Raw genomic sequence first — 25964 nt, forward strand, 5'->3', positions numbered from 1 at the left:
TGCAGATGGCTAGGTCTGACCTGGCGGAGGAGAGGGGAGGATGAGAAAGTGGGTCTGTGTCAGGCTGGCCCAGGTTGACGAGGAGGATAAAGGAGGTGTGAGGTGTGCTTGTTGGGTATGTGGTGTGTGGGGGGGGGAGGATGATGAGGGCATGTTGGAATGAGGGCACGATCTTAACTGTAATGGTGGGGGCTATTCCTGTGTGTGTGTGTGTGTGTGTGTGTGTGTGTGTGTGTGTGGACAGGAGCAGTGAAAGATGGGAGTAAGAGACATTCACATCAAGAAGGAGTACAACCCAGTTTCAGGAAATGCTGCAAGCTAGAGCTCAGTGATAATTCAATATTTTCCTGTAAATATGATATACAGCCTATAATATATTGAATTATGGTGATGTGATATGCTGCAGTGCTCATCACAGCACGAGCTGGTTGGATATATTATGTATTGTACATTTTATAATCTCATAATATGGAATAATTACAGTGCAATGAACCTCAGGTTATTATCAATCGTTAACATGGGGTGAATGATTAAATATACCCCGGGTTTAACGATCATTATTTGGAGAAGATATGTAGGGCTGAAATGTATCCGTACTTTCTGTCCTACGAACCTTAAACTACACTGCTGTGTGAACGAGGATGGTCTTCGTCAGCAAGGTCCAATCAATGCCCCATTGGGCAACAATGTTATGAAACGGATCTAAAAAGTCCAAAGCGGAATTTGTGGTGGATCATGGCGGGCGAAAGAGAAAGTGAACCAAAAAAATTGTAAGAGAGCGAGAGAAAGAGACAGAGAGTAATGGCTTAAAGAAGGGAAGGCTGCCAAGAGCTCAATTCAGTTTTCGGCGCTTAAAGGGGAAACTATCAGCACAATTACAGCAGGATGTGGGCTCACTGAGTCCTACATCACTCTCGGTGACCCAGTTTAAACCGCTCAACTGTGCTGCTGCTACTGCTCCTCAGTACTCTCACTCAATTCACATTCTTTCATTCTGTTAAAACAAAGAATGAATTAAGTAATGAATGATGGATTTCTCTTTTGGGGTCACAATGTCCCTCACAGTGATGTTTAATTCAGTTAGCTGATGGGGTTTTGCCGCTTCCATCGGTGTCCTTTGATGGAGGCAGGTGCTCTTGTCTATACAGGGGAGGGCCACTGAACACAGTTGCCTTCACAATGTTGGGGCTCTTCTCTGCGCTTTTTTGCTTTACTTAAGTTTCTTTTGATTGCTTACAATTAGCAATTATGCAACGTTTTTTATTATCTTTGATCTCATAACTTGTTAACAATCGACATATGACGCTTGCACCACACAGCTCATTAACTCACTCATTGATGTTTAACGCACCTAAGTGCACTTAAGGATAGGAAGTGTTGGGCCCAACATTAACATACTAGATATGCAGGTGTTTCAAGAGTGATTGGACGCTGAGGCTGGTTGGGGCTGCACACCTGTTGTTAAACCAGCAATCACCACACACACACACTCAGGGAGAGACCTCCTGCACGACAACATTGAGCCACAGGTCACATATCATCGTCTGCAAATGTCTACAATAAACCGGCTTTCATCATCGCCACCCTGTGTCCTTGTCTGGAGGAGCCCAATAAACACCACTTACGTGGAGTGTGGCAGCCACCTAGGTGGTGCGTAGCGACCGACATTATGACACCCCGGTAAGGTCAATGGCGTGCTTCCTGTGCCATGGTACATAAACGGAGCAGAGCCATAATCAGTGTGGTGAGCGACACCTGTGTTTGTTCTCTGTGTGTGGCGGGTATATTGTAGGTTCCATGGGGTGTTCACTGTATGCCTGTCAACACAATGCACATGTTATTCCTCTGACTATGGCTATAAACTAATGCTGACATTTGCGTCCGTCCGACCTTTAGTCAGCGAACTGAAAAGGTGAGCTTTGACAGAATCCCATTTGAAAAAGTCGTAAAACAAATAGCTACTTGTGTGTCTCAGCGGCAGGATTCACGCGGACACATTAGTATCAGTGAATATGCAGTCACATCACAATGACTGGTTAGGCCTGGACATTACAATAATGATTATTGTAACCTCACTAGTGTCCTCCACTACAGTTTACCTTTAAGATAATTTAAGCCCAAAACAAACACTTTGAAAAGGACCAATAAAGAGATGATTTGTTAACGTGTGTGGTTTCTGCCAGAAGAGTAAAAAAACACCTAAAATCATGTTTTTATGTTTTATTGTTCAGTGTCCTAAAAATCCATCAACAGTATTGGGTGTGCTTCCAAAAACAGCGATGATCAACGCATATCTGGTTGAATCCTGTTCTTTTCTGTACATCTGAAGATATCAGCCAGACTGGAGTTCATGGAGCTGAAACCTGTGGCACACTCAAAGCACGAGACTGCCATGTCATTACCATAACGTCTGCTCATCCCTCACACAGCAGGGGCTATATTGGGGACCCCTATTGCACTAGCAGCGGGATCGTTAATGGAGGCCATCTCCCACTGTCACAACCATTCTGTAATGGTTGCAGACGTGTACATCTAAATGCCCTCAATGTAAATGTAAATGTGTATATGTGTTCACACTGTTGATATGTATCTACAACAAAGATTCCAAGACTAACATCTTTCCCCCATTGTTTGTCTTACCTTGTCTTTATTTCTCATCGCTCTTTTCTCTCCCTCTCCCCTCTCTCTTCTTCTGTCCTTGCTGCAGGTTTGCATTGTGCAAAAGAGAGACACGGAGAAGATGTACGCCATGAAGTACATGAACAAGCAGCAGTGCATAGAGAGAGATGAGGTCCGAAACGTCTTTAGAGAGCTTGAGATCCTTCAGGAAATTGAACATGTTTTTTTAGTAAATCTCTGGTGACTATCCTGTTTTTTTCCACTTTATTAATACACTTTTGTGTGGTATGCACGGCCTGTGTGTCGGTTGCCTGCTTTGCCTGTGCTTGTTTGTTTGTGTTTGTGTTTTGTGTCTGTGTTTACCTTGAGACTGCGCTGTCCTCTTAACGTACGTTATTTGTTTGTTTACTTATTTGCTCATTTGGAAACAAATGACTAAACTGTTTCTCAGGCCCTTTCCGATTCCGGGAAAACAAACCATAGTTGTCCCAGAATCCCAGCTGCTACTATTGTGGTGAAAATGGAGAGACCCTTTCCAGAAACATACATTTTACATTTAGATACAATTCCCATATTCACCCAGCACAATCCATGAAAAACACAGTGGATAATTACTGGGCCTCAGCCAGCCAACGGAAGCCACCTCTTTATTATTCAACACCCCTCCTGTGCATTAGCACATGTTTCTGTTGGCTATTGCTGACTCAGTGGGGCATTCACATCGTGTTAGACTGAGGCACTTTAGTCCCTTGTAACTGGTTGAATGATATCGCATGTCGGTAACTCTGTGGTGGAGTGATTACCGCAGAAACATGTTTGTTATCAAGTGCCGTGATAAATATAGTCACGAGAAGAGGCAGCTGGACCTGGGAAGGAGTGCTTTTTGGAAGTCATAAAGCCCTAGATTTTGTCATTTATAGCGTTATATCTAGGGTGTAATAATTAAAGCTTGCTTCTAACCTGAAATGTGAGCTACTTTAAACATTCAAGTGACTACTAGATCAGATGGCTAGATCAAGTGTATTCCCTTTCATATTGAAATAGAATACACATGTGTGTCGGCCTGTGCTTTCGCTCTGCAATTGTCATTTTTCAAGAACATTTTTTCAGTGTTTGCCTTGCCCTCCGGAACCGTGCCTCTCTCAGACAGACGTCTAGTGACTGGGAAACTAAGCAGCACCATAGCAGCTTGGCAACAAGGTTCACAACTTTCATATTTCCTCTGTGTCTTCCAAATAATACATTGCGCCTTTTCAAAATTCACACATTGTGATAATGTTGAAAATACTAGAAAAGTATATCTCATACCCAGCAATACCAGCAGCTGTTGACTCTTTAACAAGTTAATATTTGTCTGTCCTTTATTTGGATATCATTCAAGCAGACTCCAGTTGATTATCTTGTGTGTGCATTTGACCTTTTCCTCAGGGCCAGCTATGTTTGAACATAGCTGACCCTCTCATTGCTGTGTGACAACACAGTTGTGAGTAGAGTTGGCCGGGTGGGGTGTGTTTGCCTTGGACATTAGGGCCAGGCTTCCCCCAAAAAAAGAGAAATATCTTCCGGGATCCAATGGGATATGGGAATCGAATCACAGTTGTTGGTGTCTGGTATGACGGGGTAAAGTGACAGGGTGGCTGTCTCTCTGCATTGCAGGAAAAACTGAACGGTGTACATGACACAATAGATCCAGAACCTGCCATGGTGTCACACAATGTGCTTGCTGTTCTATTGCAAGCTTGGAATCATAGGAAAACACGGGGGGGAAATCAAGATGGAGACATTTCCAGGCTGGATTTTATCCATCATGTTTTGTACTAATTCTTTGCCAAGTTGCAGGCAGAGGCTGACCATATTTATAAGAGAATCTTTGTTCCCATGCTGTGAATCTGGATTATCTATCTTGGAGCTTTGTGTAGATGATCTTCTCAGCCCTATGGGCTAGGACGCGGTGGTGTGGTGGAATGTTTTTTTCCTCTATCTGATTAAGGAAGAATGGAATAAATTGATTGAAAAGCAACGCTCATTATTTCTGCTTCAGATCACACAGAGTCACCATGCGCATATGTGCATGACTACATTATTGTGCGGTGCACTCAATTACATCAAGGCAACGTTGGTTTCATTTAGTGTGCCCGTTGATGCGATGTCCCGGCTTATCGCGTAATAGATGGGATTGATGAGAATTTCCCTTCATCGTCCCATTGTCTTCCTCACTGTATCACAAGTGGGAGCCCCTAATTGGTGGGCTGAACGTGCACACTGTTAAACAGGTTTCCCCATGGACTGTGAAAAGTTGGCACTATCCACTGGCTTGTCAAATAGCTCTTATGAAGTCTGAAAGTTGGCATTTGAGCATCGTAGCTATTGATGAACCTGAGCTGGAGCATCTTGGGGATGCTGGGAAACGCCTATAGTCTCTCTATGTAATCCACAAAAGAGGCCGCTCTGGAGAATGCCTTACTTAGGTCTGGCGTCATCAGAGCAGAGTCATTGATTACAGCGCCGACAGGGATCAAAACAAAGATGAAAGGGGACTCTGTGAGAAAATGCATCAAAACAGCCCTTGGATAAGTGATAATACCTGCTATCAGGGAGCAGAGAGACCTCCCCACTCTGAGATGATGAGGACGGGATGAAGAGGATGTCTGTGCTGAGAAGGGATTTGCCATTGATTAGTTTTCTCAAGAAAGGAAAAAAACGGCTGTGGCAGGCTAAGAGGATTTGTAAGGTTCCTCTCTGTCTCTCCTCACGTAGTGCAGCGTAGCTCCTTTTTGAGCTTGTTGAAACCAGACTGTACTTTCATGACACCGCCCCAAACCTTTTTCAGACTACATTGTTCCAGCCCCTGCTTCAGTGAAGATTCTTTAATCATCAGGAAGCATGATAATGCCTACATTTGCTCTGGATGGATGGGGGAAGGGACTTCAGGTGTCAAACAGACAAATTCGACAAATCTATTATGATGCCAAAGAAAAAGAGCATATAAGGAAGTTTGTGGAGAGGTTGTGTGTCTGGCTGAAAAGGGATTACGTGTGGGAACGGATGAAAATGAACATGTCATTTCCAAACCCGCAGCAAATCTGCCGAAATCCCATGGAAGGATTTCTGACATGTGATTAGAAGTCTGCTTTTCCTTGGTGATGTAACCGTGAGGTCACCGTCCAGCCGTATCTCTCCGTCTCTCTGACATGCAGCGATGGCCAACAGTGCACTCTAGTGAAGTATCGCTGGAAATTACTGAGTGATTATAGCCTCTGGTTGGGCCTGTCAAATTGATTGCTTGGCCTCTAAAGAGCAGAGGTCATAAAGAGCACAATGCCTTCGCCTCAGGCTTTGCTTTCAACTCGTAGTATAAGACACTCAGCATAGCACAAAACAGCCAACAGAGCATGATACAAAACATAACAGAACATTATTATGCGCAAGATTGTGGGAGTTCTGAGTTCACATTTAGTTAGTTAACAGTTTAAGAGTAGGATGGGGGAAGGGGGGAGCATTCACTTCTGAATCGAAATTAAGTTGAAGACTGTCCCAGTTGTATAAGTGTATGTAGAAAACTGAACTGAATGCCAATTTCACCTTTTTCCCGCGTAGCCAGTGCATTGCAACCGGTGGGACAAAACTATAAAAAATCGGCGGTTCGTTCCAAAATTAGACACCGTGCTCATGACCAGTACATTGAAAACGCAAGAATTGTAACTGCCTCTCAGTTTCTAATTCCGTAAGCATGCACAGAAGCGTGTAAACACGGAATGCTAAAGCTGATTGAAATGTTGCTATCAAGATTTTTGGATTAACACACTGCCTAAAGAGCAGCCACTAACTTTGCTCTGAATTCTAAATGCACAGCTCAAGTATGTGAGCATGAAAACAAAATCCAAACTTTTGGAATTTTAGTTTAGCGGCACTATTGGAGTAAATTAGCTAGCAAGGGCAGTTTGTGTGTCATAACTAAGGTTGTACCAAACAAAGATACAGCTATAGGAGCCTCTTAACACACATCTGGAAGATAGTGGATGTCAGTTGCTCACCAACTAGCCAATTTTGGTACAGCAGGATTGTGGTGGAGTTTAAAAAAGAAACATAGCTGACTTGCATCTCGACATACACAATAACAACAAGGGTCCTGGTTAATCCTAGTATTCACATGTTTGCAAGCTGCCAGTTGACCACTAGATGCCACTTAATCCTACACGCTGCTCCTTTAACATAGTTTACTACCATAGCCGAACATATCTAAATATAAAAAGGTTTCTTGTCCTTGGAACAGGAAAACCATACATATGCCAAAAGGCAAAGGGCTTAAATGATCTGAAATGACTAGCCAAATTTTTGATTGGTTGCCAAACAGTGTGTGAGTCATCCCCGCCTGGACAAACCAAATGATGAGGCTGTGCTGGGCTGGGTCCCGCTGGGCTTCCATTAGGAATATGGATTTCAGGCCTGAATGGAACAAGGCCTTGGGAAACAGTGGAACAAATAAGGCCAGACACTTTAAATCACCATGCATACCAATCCATGCGGGGGGGTTGCACTTGATATGATGATCATTAAAATCCATATGAAAAAGATAATAAGAAGTGCAATGCATGAAACAAATATGGGACTATACCCAAAGGCTTCCCAAGTCACTGGCACTGGGAGTGTGGTGTCTCGAGCTCCTTAAAGCGGCTTAAAGGAAAGAAAGAAAGCAAGGGGATACATTTGCCCTAGGGTGCTAATCAAAATAGATGAATGAAGAAAAGCAGAAGTAATTTACTGACAAGCTCACTAATTTGCTTGTGTATGTCTGTAATTTGTATTCCCCACATTAAAGCCCTAAACACTTGAGTCAGATAAAAAAGCAGTGTTGCATTGGCCTTTGGGACCAAACTCCTTCTAGGGACCTTGTGAAAATAGGCCAATGGCAGACAGGAACTCTAGTTGCCCAGTTAGGGGGCACAGAAAAGGGATGTAGGTGGCGATGCTGGGGGTTGTGTGGCAGCAGTTTTTTTATTACAGCACTGTTTGGTTTGTCCTTAGAGGAGGTGCCGGTATCTCATGAATGACACACACACTCACAGAGCCATTTCCCTTAACATCAGGTCTATATGGGACAGCCAAAACTTTTCAGAGCAAATCCCCTCTCCATTCTCTCGTATTTTTTTCCCTCTTTCTTTCTCCCTTTCTCCTCTAAACTTCGTTCATGCTCTCTTTCTTGTCCCCCTCACTCCTGCTCTCCCTCACTCCCTCCCTCCCTCCGCTGCCTTCCTGAGCTCATTCGTCATTATGGCCTCATTATTTCAGCCTGGCTGGTGGCTCTCTCTTGGTGCTGTGACTGTCCCAACTTCACTCCAGTACTTGGAGTTCCACGCGCCACGTGCCGCCCAGCCAAATCCCCGCCCTCCCTCCCATCGCTGGCCTAAAACAGCTCCAAACTCCCACTATTCATATGACACTTCGCCAGTAATAAAGCCCATAATGAAAAGCTTAGGTGTGATAAATCAAAGGGAGTGTAGATGGAACGATCAATGTGCAGAGCGAGTTTGAAGTGGGAGCGCTGACTGTTGGAGCTGTATCTTCATAGCTATCCCACCCCTTCCCTTGATGAAGCCACCGATCACTCCGCTGGTTAGGGATGTTCTATAGACCTCCCTGTTTCCTCTGGACTCACGGTACAGCAAACACACCCTCACAACAGCAGTTCTCACACGCTAGTTCCAGAGATCTGCCAGCATCGGTTTCCATCCAATCTGTTCCAGTGCTCTATGCATCCGTCCTGTCTCTATCCGTCCTTGGCGAGAGTTTCGCGGGGTGACAGGGCCTGTCACAGCTAGAGCTCTGAGGCGTCCTAGTTGTCGGACCCTGTTGTCTGACATTCCCCCATCACCTCTGTCGCCAGCAAGGTGGGATGTGACAGCCTGATGCTCTCGACTAGCCTCTCCACTGTTTGGTGTTTCAATCACTTTCCCTCTCTTTGCGATATGGAAGGGAATCAAATCTGTGGTGGGAATGGGCCCAAAACGCAGACGAGCAAAGCCGCCATTTCAGACAATGCTCAACATGTCTCCAGAATAAGAAATTGAGATGCAAAATGAGATTTGAGTGGGATCTATCTGAAGTTTGGTGTCCAGGATCAGATCACGTCGTTCTTTCATTTATCACCATTGGAATCTTGAATAGATTGGACAGGGCTGTTCCTTCCTTGAATCGAAACGTCGGAGGAAATAAAAAAGGGATTTTAGGTATGCTTACATTTTGTGAAGACCAAGCCGTTTAGGGCTCAGGCTTTTTGCAGAGTCATTGCTGTCATTCTTAAGTATTCTCTCTCTCTTACTCTCTCTCTTTCTATTTCTCTCTCACAAAGAGAAGAACAGTTGATTGCCGTGGGACTTTGGTATAATCTATTTCAAAGCTGGTACATTCTATTAATTCATCTGTGTGTTCACGAGGGAGGCGAATTTGGGATACCTGATCGCGCCACAAATTAGTTATTTGCGCCGCAGTGAAACCAATCTTCACAAGAGATGATTTTCACCATGCGCCAAACATCTTCCCTATTTCGCACTTGGAACACAATAGAGCGGCAGGAAATTGCACCGTCAACCGAGCCAATCACACAACGAGACGCACACAGAGGCACGCGTCTCGTCCTTCGAGTTCAACACTGTGCCTGGAGAGGCGGAGGATGAAACCGGTAGCAGACAACGCTTTAATGAAGAGAGTGAAAGGTGTAGGCTCATTGAGAGGCAGATTAAACCGGGCCAGGTGGAGGGAACTCACAAGGGGTTGGTTTGATTCTTGCGGCCGCTCAGCATCGAGTATCATATCCCTGTGTGTCGGAGGGCCTATTAGAAAGGGGTTCTGGCTTTGTTATGTTTCTCTGATGAGATATCGAATCCCATTGTGAGGTGAATATTCTCGGTAACTGCGTGGTTTGATGGTTTCGGTTCGGTTCAGAGAAGCACTGCAGCACTCTAATTCATTACCAGGCTGTGTTTTTCATTTGATTTGCTTGATTACTCCTCCTGATGGATACCAGATTGGGTAAAGTCTCGGGAGAAGCCACATTGTGTCGTTCGTTAACATTTATCTGTTTTGTAAATGATACCCCTGATTCAAATAGACTTACCTGCTTTGGTAAATGCTTAAAAAATCGAGAAAATGTTATTGATGCGTTTTGCACCGACACAAAATCACACACAAAAACATGCAAACATTCAAACCAAAGCTTGAATACATTGGCATGTACCCATGAGTGTGATGCACAAGAATCCCTGATTGAAAGACTCCAGGAGGCAAGCCGCAACATGTTGTTAGCATGTGTATGATGGGGATCAGGGACTTAAAGCACGGGGTCAGGGTTAACAGGCTTTATGCCTGTGGTGCATGTGTGTTATCTGTATGCGTTGCATGTCTGCTGGCCTTGCACCCTCAGCATGTCGGTATATCTGTATACAGCACAATGTATTTGTATTGGTCTATCTTCTTTATGATTGGCTGTCTCCTCCGTCCAAGGCTTGTGTTCATACGGCTTGTGTGTGTCTAGTCTAGCTTTAGTGTGCGTGTTTGTATGTGTGTGTTTTACTGTATGTGCGTGTCCATCCTCTTGAAAGATGCCCGTGTTAACACCGTCCCGCCCCCGACCCCCCTCCGCCCCCCCCCCGCCCAGGTACTCGTTCCAGGACGAGGAGGACATGTTCATGGTGGTGGACCTGCTGCTGGGGGGGGACCTGCGCTACCACCTCCAGCAGAACGTGCAGTTCACCGAGGACGCCGTCAGACTCTACCTCTGCGAGATGGCCCTGGCGCTAGACTACCTGCAGAGTCAGCACATCATTCACAGGTGCGCTGACCATAGCATAGCGCCACTGCACCTGCTGCAGGTGGGGAGTTTGGAAGGGATTTTCAGCCACTGTTTTCAAGTGGCGTCAGAGACCTAGGTTTTCGTTGATCTTTTAGTGAATTAGCCTCGGGGTGTGGCCGTGAGAGATTTTCCCCCCCGATTTTTTTGTGACGTGCCACCGCGCTCTACTCTGGGTACTTCTCGCTATCAAATGTCAACCTCAGAACCAATACCTTCGGATTCACTTTAAATTGTTAATTGATGCACTTCACCACCCTAAATGCAATTGGAAATCATTGTAGTCTGGCGCTCTCCTAAAAAGATTGAACCACTAAACCATGGCACATAAAAAGCTGTTTATTTTTCTTGCAGTCCATTATTCTGACAGAAAAACCCATTATCTTCTTCAATAACAAAATGAAAGACTTTATTTTGCATCTTGGTGAATGATTCTAAGCCGTTGAGGACAGGCACCATCGTGCAGACCATAATAACCATGTGGGCTTTATGAAGATCTTGTGTAGAATCTGCGTAATAACTGTTGAGATTCAAGATGCCTAGATTTATCTGCTACACTCTAAATATAGACAGTACGTATGTCATGTAAAAATGTATGTCCTGGATTTCAAATCCTCATTTTTAATTCATGAGTAGAAAATATTTACAGCCAACAGTAGTTTGATTCCCATGGTTTTAGCTAGAATGGACGATACGGCCAAAATTGTTAACATGATAAGAAAAAAAGGAAAAATGATTACATTGATCGATGTCGATTAAATATATATTGAATAAAAACAACAATGATACATTTAGTTTTAAGAGTATGCTTTACGTTAAACGCTGAATAAATTCAATAAAATAACAAACAACTGCAGTGATTCCCATCATATAAATTGCATTGTATCAAACGCCTCTCAAACATTGAAGGGGTAGTATAACGTTGCTTACCATTGATTAAATACAATATAATAATATGTAAAAAACTGCTGTGATTCCCATAACATTAAATGCCTGATTTCAAACACCTCTCAAACATTTTAGAGGTATTATACTGAACATTGATTCAATCAAATTAGAAATATGCAAACACAAAATAAATTTCCTTCAAGGTCATTTCACTATGATCAGTCCATGATAAGCCAGAGCAGGGCTCTAGAGCCAGGCTCAGGGTGTTAAGTGCCTGTCTAGGCTCTGGGCTGCGCTGATTCCGCACTGACGGCATCTCAGGTTAATTAGGGCAGATATTCTGAAAGTACTTGTTTTTCTGCCTCGTTTTTTTTTTGTTTTCTACTACTTTCTGGTATAGTGGCGTATTTATGAATAATAGATTTGGGAGGGATGTGGATTTTGAACGTCCAATACACCCCAATTAGTGGGATGAACTGGACCAAATTGGAAAAACACCACTCCTAATGTTGAAACTTTTAATATGAGTATAAAAACAAATATTCTGCTGAAAACGAGTACAAGTGCATTTTTAAGATATGCAAACTCATTCTCTCTGAGCCACTCTTGGGGCTTAATTATATAGGGATTATTCAGGACACCACCACCAACTCCACAAAGCTGCCAGTGCATCAGGTGCTCAGGCAACTATTCATGCTAGTCAGAGAAGGAGAGGTCATCAAGAAAAGCAGGCAGGTGACCTTGGCCTTCGCAGGAACACCTGTGACAAGGCTCTCCGTGAGTGAGGGCGAGGCCAAAGCTGTCACAACCATCATGATGCTGAGATGGGCAAGCCAGTCTGTTGAACAACTCTATGCACATTGCCAGGATTCTGTTGATAACAACAGAATATATGGGCATATTGTCATTTTCCTTAACAGCACCCACAGAATCAGCTTGAGACATGATTGGTGAACAGCGAACACATTGGTGAAGCGAAAAAAACGAAAAGTTGAACATATTTAAACTCTGGGCGATGCATTAGTATGCTCCTCCCAGCTTGGCACTTGGGCCAGCTGAGTGTGGGACTTGCAGAGCTCGGGATGGCGTTGACGCCAGCTTGGCACCAACACCTGTCCCATAGGGAATGCATTGCAACACTGACGCTGAGCTCTTTGAGCTTGTCATCGACTAGGTGGCTTCGGTCGCGAGCCAAGCATTCGAATGCACCGAGACACATTTCCACACAGACACCAGGGAGAGGGAGCTCACCGTGCCTCCACTCTACAGGTCGCCCCCCCCGCCGCAGGGGGGGCACGGCCTGGATAGCAGCGGCACTGTGAGGAATCGAAGTGCAGCAGAGTGACACAATTAACCCCACTTACTGGAGACGACATTACGGTCTGCTCCCTGCCTCCGGTCGGCGGGAGGGCAAATGATCAATGCCCCCGAGGAATAAATAAATAAATTTGAATTGAGGAAAAAAAAACAAATGACAACGTGACAGGGAATGTGCTCTGGTAATGGAGCTGATGGCTTGGGTTTCTATAGTCTGGGCACGTAATTATATAAACAGTGGATATTGAAAAGGTTTAGCACGCCTCTGGGTCTGCTCCGGCGGTCTACTTATCTACCTTATTATGTTAACGATTTCAACGATTGTGAAGCTCTCTGCCTTGTTCAGCAGCATGAAAGGGAACGCAACAACGCACTACAAAAGGAACATCGAGTAGGGACTCAATAATGCACCAGCACAAAGTGGCATTCAACAAAAATATAGTCCCTGAAAGTTGTGGTGAGCCTATTTCATGTTCTGATAAAACCAAAGGACCAGGTTTGACGACATAGTTTCCATAATGAGGCGGTGCTCACTTGAATACTTCTCTACTCGTATGTAAAACACAGACTCCGATGACTCATGGAAGACTAAGCTTATAAAGCAATCGGCTTTCCATTGGTCAGTACCCAGCCTCCCACCCCCCAGGCCCCCAGAGATGGATGACCTCCAGTGGAGCTACAAATGAGCCTTCATCAGACCTCCCTATCTCCTCCTCTCCCTCCTCACTCTTCTTCCCCCCTGTGGCCAGGCCAGAGGGACGATGCCATTATTTAGTTTGCCACTAGGATGGCGCGCGCAAAGCACACACACACACAATCACACACAATCACTCACACTCACACACTCAAACTCACAAACTCACAAACACACAAACTCACACTCACACAGAGACAAACACAGACTCACGCACACACTCACTCACACACTCACTCACTCACTCACTCACTCACTCACTCACTCACTCACTCACTCACTCACTCACTCACTCACTCACTCACTCACTCACTCACACATACACACTCACACACTCACACACTCACACAGAGACACACACACACAAACAGGCATATTTGAGGTGGAGATATTAACAGCACGAATAGTGTCTTCTGTGGGCTGATGAACGGCGATGGCAGTGTGTGTGCGGGGGGCTCTCCTGGATGAGCGCTGCTCATGGGGGGCGAGGGGGAGGTGCTGGTGTACAGCGTGGTGATTACGGAGTGGGTTCGCCTTTGGTCTAGAGTCGCTCCTTGCCAAGGGTGGAGGGTGGTCAGTTGTCTATTGCTGCCTTCATCACACTGAGCGCGGGTTCCGTTGGTCTAAGGGGTCAGGGTTGTGAGGCTGGAATCGCAGCGTGCAGGCATCCTTGTTTCTCCTGTTGTTTTGTTTTTTTCCCCCCGTTGATTCTATGTGGTGCATCTAAAAATAGGCCTCCTGCGGCCCGAGGCAAAAGCAACACCATCCATCTCCCTCCAGCCGGGGCGATCGGGATGTGGCGTCCACTGTTCTACCTGAAAGATGCTGAGCTCGGCACAACGTGTCAGTGTGCAGTTCAGTAAATAAGTCTGCGTGGGACCGTGGGTCCCAGTAGGCGGCATATTTAACATTGCAGATGCTCCAAAAAACAAGAACAATCCTTTGTCCTAAACCTCGCCTTGAGTTTGTGTATGGGTGGGTGGGTGTGTGTGCATTTTCTGTTGTCATCTTCATTGTGTAAACAGGTTGGCCAATTCTTGCATACAAGTAAGCGTTTGCTCGGTGGGTGATGAATGGGGTACTTGGCACATCCTGATATATATATATATAGATTAAAAAGAGGCTCTAACTGGACACTTTTACCGGTGCTAAAACTGGTCCTTGGGTGTGCATGGACATCCTCCTCTATACAATTTGGTTCTTCCCTGTGAGCTTTTGACAGAGGAATACTATACAATTATTTTGTTGCACCAACCGAGGGAGGCAGGGATCTCTGGTATCCTAGCAACAGCCAACTGCCACCATGCCCAAGGAGGTAAAATTAGTCCAATGAAGAGGATAGTAAGGAAGGTCCCCTAAACAACAAGAAAACCTTCCTCTCTATCTCTGTTGGTGTTTCTGCTCCTGTTCTCTATACCCCTCCTCCTCGTGTTCTCCAGTTACTCTCTACTGCTCTCCTCTCAGCATCCTCTTCCTCTCTACTACTCTTCCTCTACTCCTCTTCTCTCACTATCATCTTCTTCATATTCTCCAGTTGCTCTCTACTACTACTACTCTCAGCATCCTATTTCTCTCTGCTCCTTAGTATCCTCTTCCTCTCTTCTCCTCTCTTAGCATCCCATACTCCTCTACCCTCTACTCCTCTTCCTCTCTACTCCTCTCCTCTTAGTGTCCTATCCTCTTCCTCTCTACTCCTCTTCCTCTACTCTTGTAAAATGATTTTCCTTGCTTTCATTTCCTCTCCTCCCTGTATTCTCTCTTGTTTACTCTCTTGTGTCTCCCTTTCTTTTGTTCCGTATTTTCTCCTCTTCGCCTCCCTTCTTACATGTTTGCCTCTCTCTCTCTCTCTCTCTCTCTCTCTCTCTCTCTCTCTCTCTCTCTCTCTCCCTCTCCCTCCCTCCCTCCCTCCCTTCTCTTCCACTGTCTGATTTCCCTAAATGGAAAAGACGTCGACAATGCAGCGGAGTGAGTGTTTCATGCAGGATGAGTTCACGACCTTAAACTCTAGGTCGATTGTTTGTTTTCCCCCCGCCACATAAAGAAACGCACTCGAGAGAGCGAGGGGGTGTCGTTTGTTTACGTCAGGACACCAAGGGTTGTCGTAGGCGACGCCCAATACAGCCGTGGATTAGCATACATTTTCACCTCCCGCTATACCGTTCACACCCAACCTTTAAGCAGGGGCCTATTGTAAGCCTTGGCAGCCGCCACACACACACACACACACACACACACACACACACACACACACACACACTGTGACGCACCCCCGAGACTGCTGCCAGACAATGTGAGTGTTAGCTTAGCGCTGCGCCGCGGCAGCGATCACGAGCCTCCTGCAGGGGTGTCTTCACGCCAGCGCGAGATCCTGCATAATTAAATAAGTTGTGCTCTGTTAATTGCCGGTGGAAGGGGGCTCGGAGAAGGTCTGCCAGTGGGGAATATGGGATGAGAGACGTATCAGTGTGTGTGTGTGTACGCACTGCATGAGTGTCCAGTGTAATAACCCTACACGGCCAAAACCCGCCAGGGTATTCTGTGATCCGCATGATAACCCCCGTTCTCACACACACTCTGGGAACAGCTGAGGTACTCCAAAGTTAGGACACTCACAAACACACATAAACGCACACATACACGCGTAGTGTGACATGGCGTCCAGACATATTGTGTTTGAAACATCTTCCAACAGACAGTTACCGCCCACTCATGCGCTCGCTGTGGAAGCAAACATTTCAAAAGAATATTGTTGATGTTACTTTCTGTCCTGTAACATAAAGGGTGCGATTTCAGCAAAACAAGGTTGGGATAAACATGGGATTTGTATCAGGATCACACAATGCATTGAGCCGTCCCTCAGCCACAGTGCAACTGTCAGTTAAGCTAACAGTAGGTGCAATAATGATTTAAAGTTTCTTGATTAACACTTCATAATTTAGTTGTTTAGCTAAACAATGCAAAGATTCTGGACATGCCAAAGGTTAATTGTGACAACCCGCGGCGCCATTAGCGCTTGCCTATCGATGTGTGTATTGAGTTATTGGCTAGGTGCTAAATTATTTCTGTTTGTCTCCCACAGAGATGTCAAGCCAGACAATATACTATTGGATGAACAAGGTAAGAGTGACAGTATTGTGTGTGTGTGCATGCGTGTGTGTATTGCTAGTGGGATGACTTTCCAAGGGAGAACAAATCACTTTTCTTAGCCGTCAGTGTTAATGACTACTTTTTAATGGTATCCGTGCGTCCTTAAATCTTGTCAAATGATGTGCCTAATGTTGTTTAAATGGATTGTCTTGTCTATTCCACTGATGTCACTATCAACTGCCCGTTAGGAGACTAAAGAATGAGGAGGTTCTGCTCCACTTGCCCATCGCCGCAAACACTTTTTATATATTTTGGAATCGTAGAAGGAGACACTGGAACGGCCCCATCTGTTTCAGCCTCCTGTACTGATCCGTTTTCTTCCCAAACATTCTTGGATTCTGGTTTATCTTGTCTCCCTCGTCCACCTAGTCCTGCCAAGGAGATATACATAACGAAAGCAAATGAGTGTGGAGTTAAGAGTCTGAGAGGGACACAGTGTACGAGGAAGTCAAAGGAGCACATGGTATTCTGCAGCAAGGCGACAAACAGGGCCGTTGAGAATGGCCACGCTGTCCACTAGTGAGTCACCACGGCAACATGTCGCGGGCGTATACCTGTCTTCCTTAGCCATCTTTATATAGCCCAAACAAAAAGTAAAATGGAAAGTAAAATGAGTTGGTCGAGGAGGGCAAGGGGACCATACAGCCAGTCCAAAGCCCATTAGCGATACACGTCTATCTGAGAAACTTAAATGGAACTTGTCTGTCTTTTCTAGGGTGACGAAACTGTCCAACCTCCAGGTCAATTGAGATGAAATGGGAATGGATGCAGGGTAGAGTACTGGATATGGAATCCAAAAGTTCCTCTGTTTGATCCCATTTCAGCAGCCTATCAAGACACATCCTTGAGTTTGATTCTTAACCCCTACCTGCGCCTTAATGACATGTTCCTCAATAGACCCTGTTCCCAGAGGTGTCTTCGTAGACCAAACTAAGGTGTAGCTCATTAGAGTACTTATGGCTCTCTCTATGTACCAGGACACATAGTCAATTTGTGTTATCTTGACTAGCCGTGTCACAAACTGTGTTTTTCCTACGATGATGCTGCCTCTTTGAAAAGGTCTCATCATTGTAAGTCGCCTTGAATAAAAGCGCGACCTGCCAAGGGACTTCAGATTCAATTTAGCCTTTTAGCTAATTCTGGGACAGTTGCTAACGGCCCATTGTCCCTGTTGAATAAATGAATACATAAACTTGTCATGGTAATTATTTGAGGTGTTTTCTTACCCTCACAGGGCATGCACACCTGACGGACTTCAACATTGCCACCATCATAAAGGACGGGGAGAGAGCCACAGCCTTAGCCGGGACCAAGCCCTACATGGGTAATGATGCTAACAGTCGAGCTCCACAAGGGACGAGGGTGGCAGGAATGATTCTGTCAATTGTTGTTGGCAGGATAACAATGGATGAACATGGTCTTTGTCAGTTGCTTAAGCAACACAACTTTTTGTGTATTCTTGCTCAAAGCCAATGGTTACATCACCGTATATTCTAAGATGAGAGAATGAAAAGTGATAGAATAATAATACAATATAAATATTGTTATCTGTCATAAAAAAAAACAGGGTGGTGCTGAGTTGTACCTGCTGTGGGTGTATCTGTGATGGTGGATGTGTGTGTGGTGGATGTTTGTTTCTGGGGGTGGATGTGTGGATGTGTGTGTGTGTGTGTGTGTGTGTGTGTGTGTGTGTGTGTGTGTGTGTGTGTGTGTGTGTGTGTGTGTGTGTGTGTGTGTGTGTGTGTGTGTGTGTGTGTGTGTGTGTGTGTGTGTGTGTGTGTGTGTGTGTGGTCTCTCCTCAGCCCCTGAGATCTTCCAGTCCTTTGTGAGCGGGGGGACGGGCTACGCCTTTGAAGTGGACTGGTGGTCGCTAGGCGTGACCGTCTTCGAAGTGTTACGCAGCTGGGTACGGAATTGGTTTATTATTACACATTATACTATATCATATATTCTACAGTATGTATCATTTCCATTTTAAAGTTTGTATACACGTTGTTTGTCGGTTACTTGGAAAGTGTGCAGTCTGTTTATTTTGTGCTATCCAACTCCTTTTGGTTCCTCTTAGTACTCAGTGGTTTGATAAATCCGGTCCTCTTCCACTGTCTGGTGATCCCTTTCTCTGTCTCAATTTCCAATTTTAAGTGCTTTATTGGCATGGGCATTTTTTGTATGCACTTTTATATTGCCAGAGCATATTAAAACCTAACTACAGAACGGTCAGCAAAAATCCAAAAAGCTTTCTCAAAATATAATCTCTCTCTCTCTCTCTCTCTCTCTCTCTCTCTCTCTCTCTCTCTCTCTCTCTCTCTCTCTCTCTCTCTCTCTCTCTCTCTCTCTCTCTCTCTCTCCGCAGAGGCCCTACGACATCCACGCCAGCAACTCGGTGGAGTCCCTGATGCAGCTCTTCAGCACGGTCAGCGTGCAGTACAACCCCGCCTGGCCCAAGGACCTGGTGGCCCTCATGAGGAAGGTCAGTCACTCCCGGCCACTCCACCAGACAGGTGGCCCGCTCCACTGGAGGGGGCTCCAGTGGAGTGGGATATCAGCAGTAGCACCCACTTTGGCTTAATGGCTCGCTAATGATCAGCAGCAGGCGGTGTGATGTAGTGGCCTCGGTGGTTCGACTCCCAGACGAGGGGTACTGGGTTCGATCCCTGTAGACGTCCTTGAGCACGACTGCTAAGCCTTGTTTGCTATTCGTTGCGCTGCGCCTTCATTTACTGTGAGACGCTTTGGATAAATGCTAACAATTGAGATCCTAATAAAATACTCAGGAAATAGCATGTGTGTGACTTTTTTGGGATGCACCCTAGCTTAAAGGAAGACTGCTTATCTGAACGAGTAGGTGGAGTGAGCAGAGACAGACCACTCACAACAGCTAGAAGTGCGTCGCATCTCCCCCAGATTAAACACCTACGCCGCATCACACTGCAGCGACCATAATCCAAACCTGTGGCCCTTGCAAGAAGACGATATCCATGATCGCCTACCACTATGCATAAACCGCGACAATGAGTTGTGTTGGGTAAAAATTCTTATTTTCCCCCAGACACCATAGAGGCTACGCTAATTCATAGGGGGGGTGGGTTAAAACAGGCAATGGGCCCGTTCTGTATCAGTGTGGTTTGATGCAGCGTGGCACAGCCAGAGCCTCGCCCTAACAGCTGACACACGGCAGCATGAGCGGCCGTATTGGATGTGAGTGTACAAGTGGGCCAGAAATTGAAGTGCATAGTGGCTAGGAGTCCGAGATGGCGGCAACAAAGGAACTGAGGGAGCGAGAAGGAGGAGGAAGGGCAGAGGAAGCCCAGGGCAAGAAAATGACAGATGGGAGTCTGAGAGGATGGATGCCAAAGATGATGAAGAGAAAGGTGGAGTGAGGAAAGTCAGAGAGCAAGAGGAAGAGAGGGCGACTGTGTGTGTGTGTGTGTGTGTGTGTGTGTGTGTGTGTGTGTGTGTGTGTGTGTGTGTGTGTGTGTGTGTGTGTGTGTGTGTGTGTGTGTGTGTGTGTGTGTGTGTGTGTGTGACATGAGCACTGTCGACAGACAGCATGGGTGTATTCCGCTTGACTGCTGATCAATTACGGCGTCTGGAGTCCGCTGAGACAGACCTAACGAGCCCTCCAACGTGGCCAGTCCAGCCAATCAGCCCAGTGGAAAGAATATACAGGAAGTAAAAAAAAACAACCATCACAAAAATGTGTTTACACGACAGCAGAGCCCATGCCCAGAGTACACAGCGTGTTTCCCTGTGCGGCGGCTGACTGAGATGCACCCGGGCTGGCCACGCTCATAGCAGTATACAGCCCTGCAGTAGCCATGGAACACTTTCAGCCCCCCCTGTGCTGTTCATTTGTCCCGATGGGTGCTGGCAGATTGCATGATTTCTCTTCTCCTGGAGCACCTGATTGCTGTCTGATTGAACTGATTAATAGCGCCCCCTGTTGGCTTTCTCTACCTGGGGAACAGAGTACGGCGGTTTTGCTACATTGCAAGTAGATTGACGGATAATAGTCGTTTTTCACATGGGGATATATTATAGAGACATATCTAAAACTGAAAAAGAAGGATGCAATGAATTCAACCGGTGTGCGTGTGTGTGTGTGCGCGTGTGTGTGTTTGCGTTACAGCTGCTGACGGTGAACCCGGAGCACCGTTTCTCCAGCCTGTCTCTCATGCAGACGTCCCCCTACCTCGCCCACGTCAACTGGGACGCCGTCTACGAGAAGAAGATGGACGCCGGCTTCGTCCCTAATGTGAGTTGCACAAAAACACACACACACACACACACACACACACACACACACACACACACACACACACACACACACACACACACACACACACACACACACACACACACACACACACACACACACACACGCACACACACACACGTGCACACTCGCCTACTGTCTCTGGCTTTCACATGCACACATGGGTGGGCGCGTGAAGACCGCAAGGACAGCGAACGCGCCGTCCAATCAGCGATGGGCAGAGCGGCCGCCTTTGGCGCCGTTATCCTGGCGCTGCTAGTTAGCAAAAAAAATAAGTTTCCTCCGGGGGATGTGAAAGGTTGAGTGCGTATTCGTGTGATTGACAGATGTGGTCGTTGTTGTAATTTGATTTATGAATAATGAGTCATTTCCCCACTGTGTGTTCCACTACCGCGGGAGTACATAACGTCACACACAGGCTGGTTAAATACGATATTACTCACCACTGAGAAAGCACTGGTCGCTCTTACCTTGGGGGGGGGGGGGGGGGGGGGGGGGGGGGGGGGGGATGTATTTAGAATTCTGTGCGAGCGTGCGTTGAGAATACCGTTGCATGATATAATTGTATGTTGTTTACCGGCAGCTTGTTTATTGTATAGTAATGCTCTTGTGATTGCATAGCTGTACTCTTCCGGTACCTTTAAGGAGAAAGAGATAGATAAGAATTAGAAATGTTTATTACCACTAATAGCAACACTGCAAAGTTAACAGGGGTGTAAATATAGCTTATTTATGTTTGATGTGTAAGTGAGAGCCGTATTACTTATTCATTCTGTTTGTACTTCCAAAACCTCACATAATAACTCCACCTTTGGTTGTAATAATACCAATCAAACTCAGTTCTTGCCAAACATCAGACAGCAGGGTGCCTATCCATTTCACCCTAGATTTGTTTTACAATAACAGTGTGCTATTTAACTACTATTAGTACTAATAAGTCCTATAATTAGCTAACAATATGGCGTATTGGTTGAATAACATTAAACTTACTATACTAGAGTGTATGGGTGTATTTGTTTAATAATGTATTATGATTAGAAAGGACAAGGTTGTTTTAATAAAAACGTTCCAGAGAACACTGTGTATTTCTTTAACAATAGTATTGCTATTGCATAACACTTGGCTGCCATTTGCTGGCTCTACTTAATGTGTGTGGGTGACTCTATGCCTACATTATGCACCATATTCATAATTAGCTATGATTTGTGAGAGGGAGCTAATTTAGTGTGTGTGTGTGTGTGTGTGTGTGTGTGTGTGTGTGTGTGTGTGTGTGTGTGTGTGTGTGTGTGTGTGTGTGTGTGTGTGTGTGTGTGTGTGTGTGTGTGTGTGTGTGTGTGTGTGTGTGTGTGTGTGTGTCCGTTTCCAGAAAGGGCGTCTCCACTGCGACCCCACCTTCGAGCTGGAGGAGATGATACTTGAGTCGCGTCCGCTCCACAAGAAGAAGAAGAGGCTGGCCAAGAACCGTTCTCGTGACAACAGCAAGGACTCTCAGTCGGTGAGCAACCAACAACCCATCCCTACCCTGACCTCTGATTTCCACGGAGGGGCCCAGGACCCAAGGGGCCGAGAAACCTCCCCGGAAACCAGTTGAAGAATGTATGAACAGCATAACCAGCACGTACTGGAAAACCAGTTGATTGTACGAAGTTTGTAGATAAAAATAAATGGCCTGGTGCTCAACTTTTCCACGTAGGAGGTCTCTCCCTGAGTGTGTGTGGTGATGGCTGGTTCAACCTGTTGCACAATGATTGCTCAATGTGCAACAGGTGTGTAGCCTCACCCAGCTCCAGAGTCCAATCAGTCTGACTCGGGCCAACTGAGGCCTCGTAAAGGCCGATTCATAGCTCCGGGACCGGACGAAGCGGTCCGTATCCGTATTTACCGTAGGGTGTGAATGGGCCTTTAAACCAGCCATCATCCACACACTCCCATATTTCCCACAGTATCCTGACCTTCAACAATATTGTCAGGCTTCATTATTCCAAAATTTCCAGAAATCCATGAAATGTGGCCTTGGTCTATAGTTGAGAACCCCAGTGGTGCGATCTACAAAAACTTACGATTTTGTTGTTACAGGCTCCTGTATTTAAAAAAATAATAATAATATATATATATATATATATATATATATATATATATATAAAACTGAGAAATAGTGGAATAGTGAATAGTGGCAGAATAATTGTTAAATATCACTTAGTTCACGTACACAAAAACAACTGCTCTGATTCCAGAACAATCTGCTCCCCTTCATTACCAAGAGTCAGCAGAGGAGTGTAGCATGAGGGTTCTCCAGTAGCTAAGAGGGGCCGACGTTCCACTGCTGAAGTGCTGTTGAGCATAATGTGTAGTCTCCCTTTCATTGAAAATGGGATTTCCATGAGGCTATTTCCATGGGGTTGAAATAGAAAGTTCCGGAAACCCTCAAATCATTTAAAAGCCCTTTTATTCTCCTTCCTGGGAAGATGTGCTATTTTTACAGTTTTTTACTCCCTTACCTGATTATGTCTCTACTTCCTGTGAGTGTAATTTGATCTGTATGGCTTTCGTCATAACAGACGACTATATTGCATGAACAGAATCCAAACCGGAGATTGAAATATGCAAACCCTGGTGAAACACTATGGTAGGAGTGTTGGAATCCAGAGATGTTAAGTGCAATCAGGTATCACGCTGGTTCTCATCCACTCTCAATCGGTGGTTATCATTGCATTATTGATGCGGTGGTCAGCCATATTGAGGCACTGGGAGTGAGGTTAAACTGTTACACTCTGTTACATCTATATATGACGATGTGTACGCGGATCGTCAACATGCCAGCCAATGTTGGCCACGATCCTGGATTGAAACACCGAAAGAACTGACTGAATCCTGCACCTTTACACTGGCTGTCGTTGAGATGGGAATGCCACAGGCTGATGAATGATTCATGCTCCTCTTCCCGTTCAGAGGGTCGGGCACACAGTGGTCTCCCCATCCCTGATTCAGACATCGTTTAGTCAGGCCTGCGAGACGTCCTCTCGGTGGTTCTCCCGACCGATGAACCTGCTGCTCGTGTCAGCCTCTCGATAACACGTCCACCGCATTACTGGCGCCTCTCCTTTAAGCGTGTCTGCGCCATGTGCGCTTGTCTCTCCCTGGCAAGGTTGGAGTATCAGATTGCATGAATGCATCATTTGTGTGTGTGTGTGTGTGTTTGTGTGTGTGTGGTTATATTTGTGTGTGTGCATCTGTGTGTTTATATGTGTGTGTATACGTGTGTGTGCATGTGTGTCTTGTGTGCGTGTGTGTGTATGGTTGTGTGTGTGCGTGTGTGTGTGTGTGCGTGCAATCTGCTAGCTGCTAGTGTGTTGTTGCGTTATAACCAGGATTATTAAATGATGAAGCTCGCCGTGCCGTTGTCATGGCCCCAAGTGCTCCTGGAAAATAGGAGTTTCTATTTTAGGCTCGAGACAAATATCCTGTTACAGCACGGCATGCAAACCATTCACGACTTCTTGCAACTCCAATAAGTCTCAAAGGAAAATATAAATATCACAAAGGAGGGGTTTTATTATTAGGCATCTTTCACTATTATCCAGATGTGGTGGACGGTGAATCCGGTTCTGGGCGGTTTCTTTAATGATAATTGCAGTCGTGGTGCCATGGAGGAGGCTGACGGCCAAACACGTGTGTCTTAGTAGTTCCTCATCATGAAGAATGAATGGCGGCCGGCATCATTTCTTTCCATTATTTCCACGATGTCTTCTATAGGACTCCTGTGGGCTGTAATGATGTTATCCATGATCGATGGGTTTAACGTGATAATTTATCAAGTTGATGGTAATGATGATTGGTGACGATGATGATGATGATGATCAAGATAATGATGCTAATGATGCATTGTTTCTGTGATCTGCAGGAGAATGACTACTTACAGGAGTGCCTTGAGGTGGTGCAGCAAGAGTTCATGATCTTCAACCGGGAGAAGTAAGCCAATCGAGCCATGTTCAAAACCCTTTCTCCCTCTCTCGCTCTCTCTCTCTACCGAATACTCTCTCTGCCCAAAGGGGGAGGGCTGCGGTCTGGCCTAATTTAAACCCTGGAAACAAAAGCGCAAGACGCAGCACTGATGAAACTGAAAAGTTTCCAAAAAGTAAAGCGTCGATGCAACAGCCCCCAAGTCGCTCTTTGGGCCAGAGCAGCGTCGCACTGCGCTCTCAACCTCACCACAACACATTTAGGGAATTATAGATGAAACAGGCAGCGGTAAGAGCTTCACAGCTGCCGCTACACTGGGTACAGACAATGGCGCTTACCTGTTCCAATTCCAACTCACCAAACAAGCAGATTGAAAAGGCTGTCCGATTTTAGTTTTGCTCTAATGCAATTTTCAATTGCAGTTCCACAATAGCCTTTGAAATTAGTTTATATAGGACCATAAGGATGTCTTGAAAGAATCTTCCTTATGTGCTCTGACAGCCTTCTCCCCTTATAGATTTAAAGCCTTGTTAGACTAAATGATCTCTAGTGAAGGCCCTACTACATAGATCTGAATGGTGAGTATATACAGCATATGCCTCAGTTCCCAATATACAGTGAATATACTGTATGGTGACTGTAAGGGGTTCACAGAGCGCTTGGACACCAGGTTTGCTCTTCCGACAGAAAGTCCTTTTATTTTGATCGCTCCCCAGTCCGACAAAACACAAGTCGGTTAAATGTAAATCATAACTCCGCTCAAAGCGGTCACAGGGTGCGTTCAAGGCGATCTCTGGCGGCGATCGCCCCCGTCTCTCCGCTCCCGATCCGCCCTGGATTCCCCTCCTCACTACAACACAAAGCAGGCACAGAAGTACAAACACTCCCTGATTGGCCTGAGTGCCGACACCTGCCCGCACTCAGGTCCAGTCCCCCCACAGCCAATCCGGTGCGCTCCCAACCTGCCCATACTCCCCCTGCAGGCCAGACGTCGCACGTCCCCCCACAGCGACCAATCGGGAATAGGGGTTGGGTACCTTACGAGGTTACATTTATAAGTTATTAGCTCATTTATGATTGAACAATCCCTGCTTTGCCTCCATTATGCAGCATGAAAGACACCAATAGCAATAGCCTATTGCCCTAAATAATAATGCAGAAAGAATTTGCATTAAAACCAGAACATGTTTACTTGTGTATGTGTTACTGCATACATA

General features: G+C 45.7%; 1 protein-coding gene across 1 annotated transcript in view; it reads left to right on the plus strand.

Annotated features, from left to right (window-relative positions):
- The window catches only part of LOC132472973 (serine/threonine-protein kinase 32C-like), a 63848-nt gene that overhangs the window by 34007 nt on the left and 3877 nt on the right, over nucleotides 1-25964 (plus strand). Inside the window, exons 3-11 of the mRNA XM_060072871.1 lie at nucleotides 2708-2859; nucleotides 10274-10447; nucleotides 16444-16481; nucleotides 17746-17835; nucleotides 18314-18417; nucleotides 18865-18981; nucleotides 20641-20766; nucleotides 22154-22282; nucleotides 24689-24756. Of these exons, the coding sequence (XP_059928854.1) occupies nucleotides 2708-2859; nucleotides 10274-10447; nucleotides 16444-16481; nucleotides 17746-17835; nucleotides 18314-18417; nucleotides 18865-18981; nucleotides 20641-20766; nucleotides 22154-22282; nucleotides 24689-24756 (998 nt within the window). The remainder of the gene's footprint in view (nucleotides 1-2707; nucleotides 2860-10273; nucleotides 10448-16443; nucleotides 16482-17745; nucleotides 17836-18313; nucleotides 18418-18864; nucleotides 18982-20640; nucleotides 20767-22153; nucleotides 22283-24688; nucleotides 24757-25964) is intronic.

The sequence above is a fragment of the Gadus macrocephalus genome, chromosome 15, assembly GCF_031168955.1.
Source record: "Gadus macrocephalus chromosome 15, ASM3116895v1".
NCBI classification, from domain to species: Eukaryota; Metazoa; Chordata; class Actinopteri; order Gadiformes; family Gadidae; genus Gadus; species Gadus macrocephalus.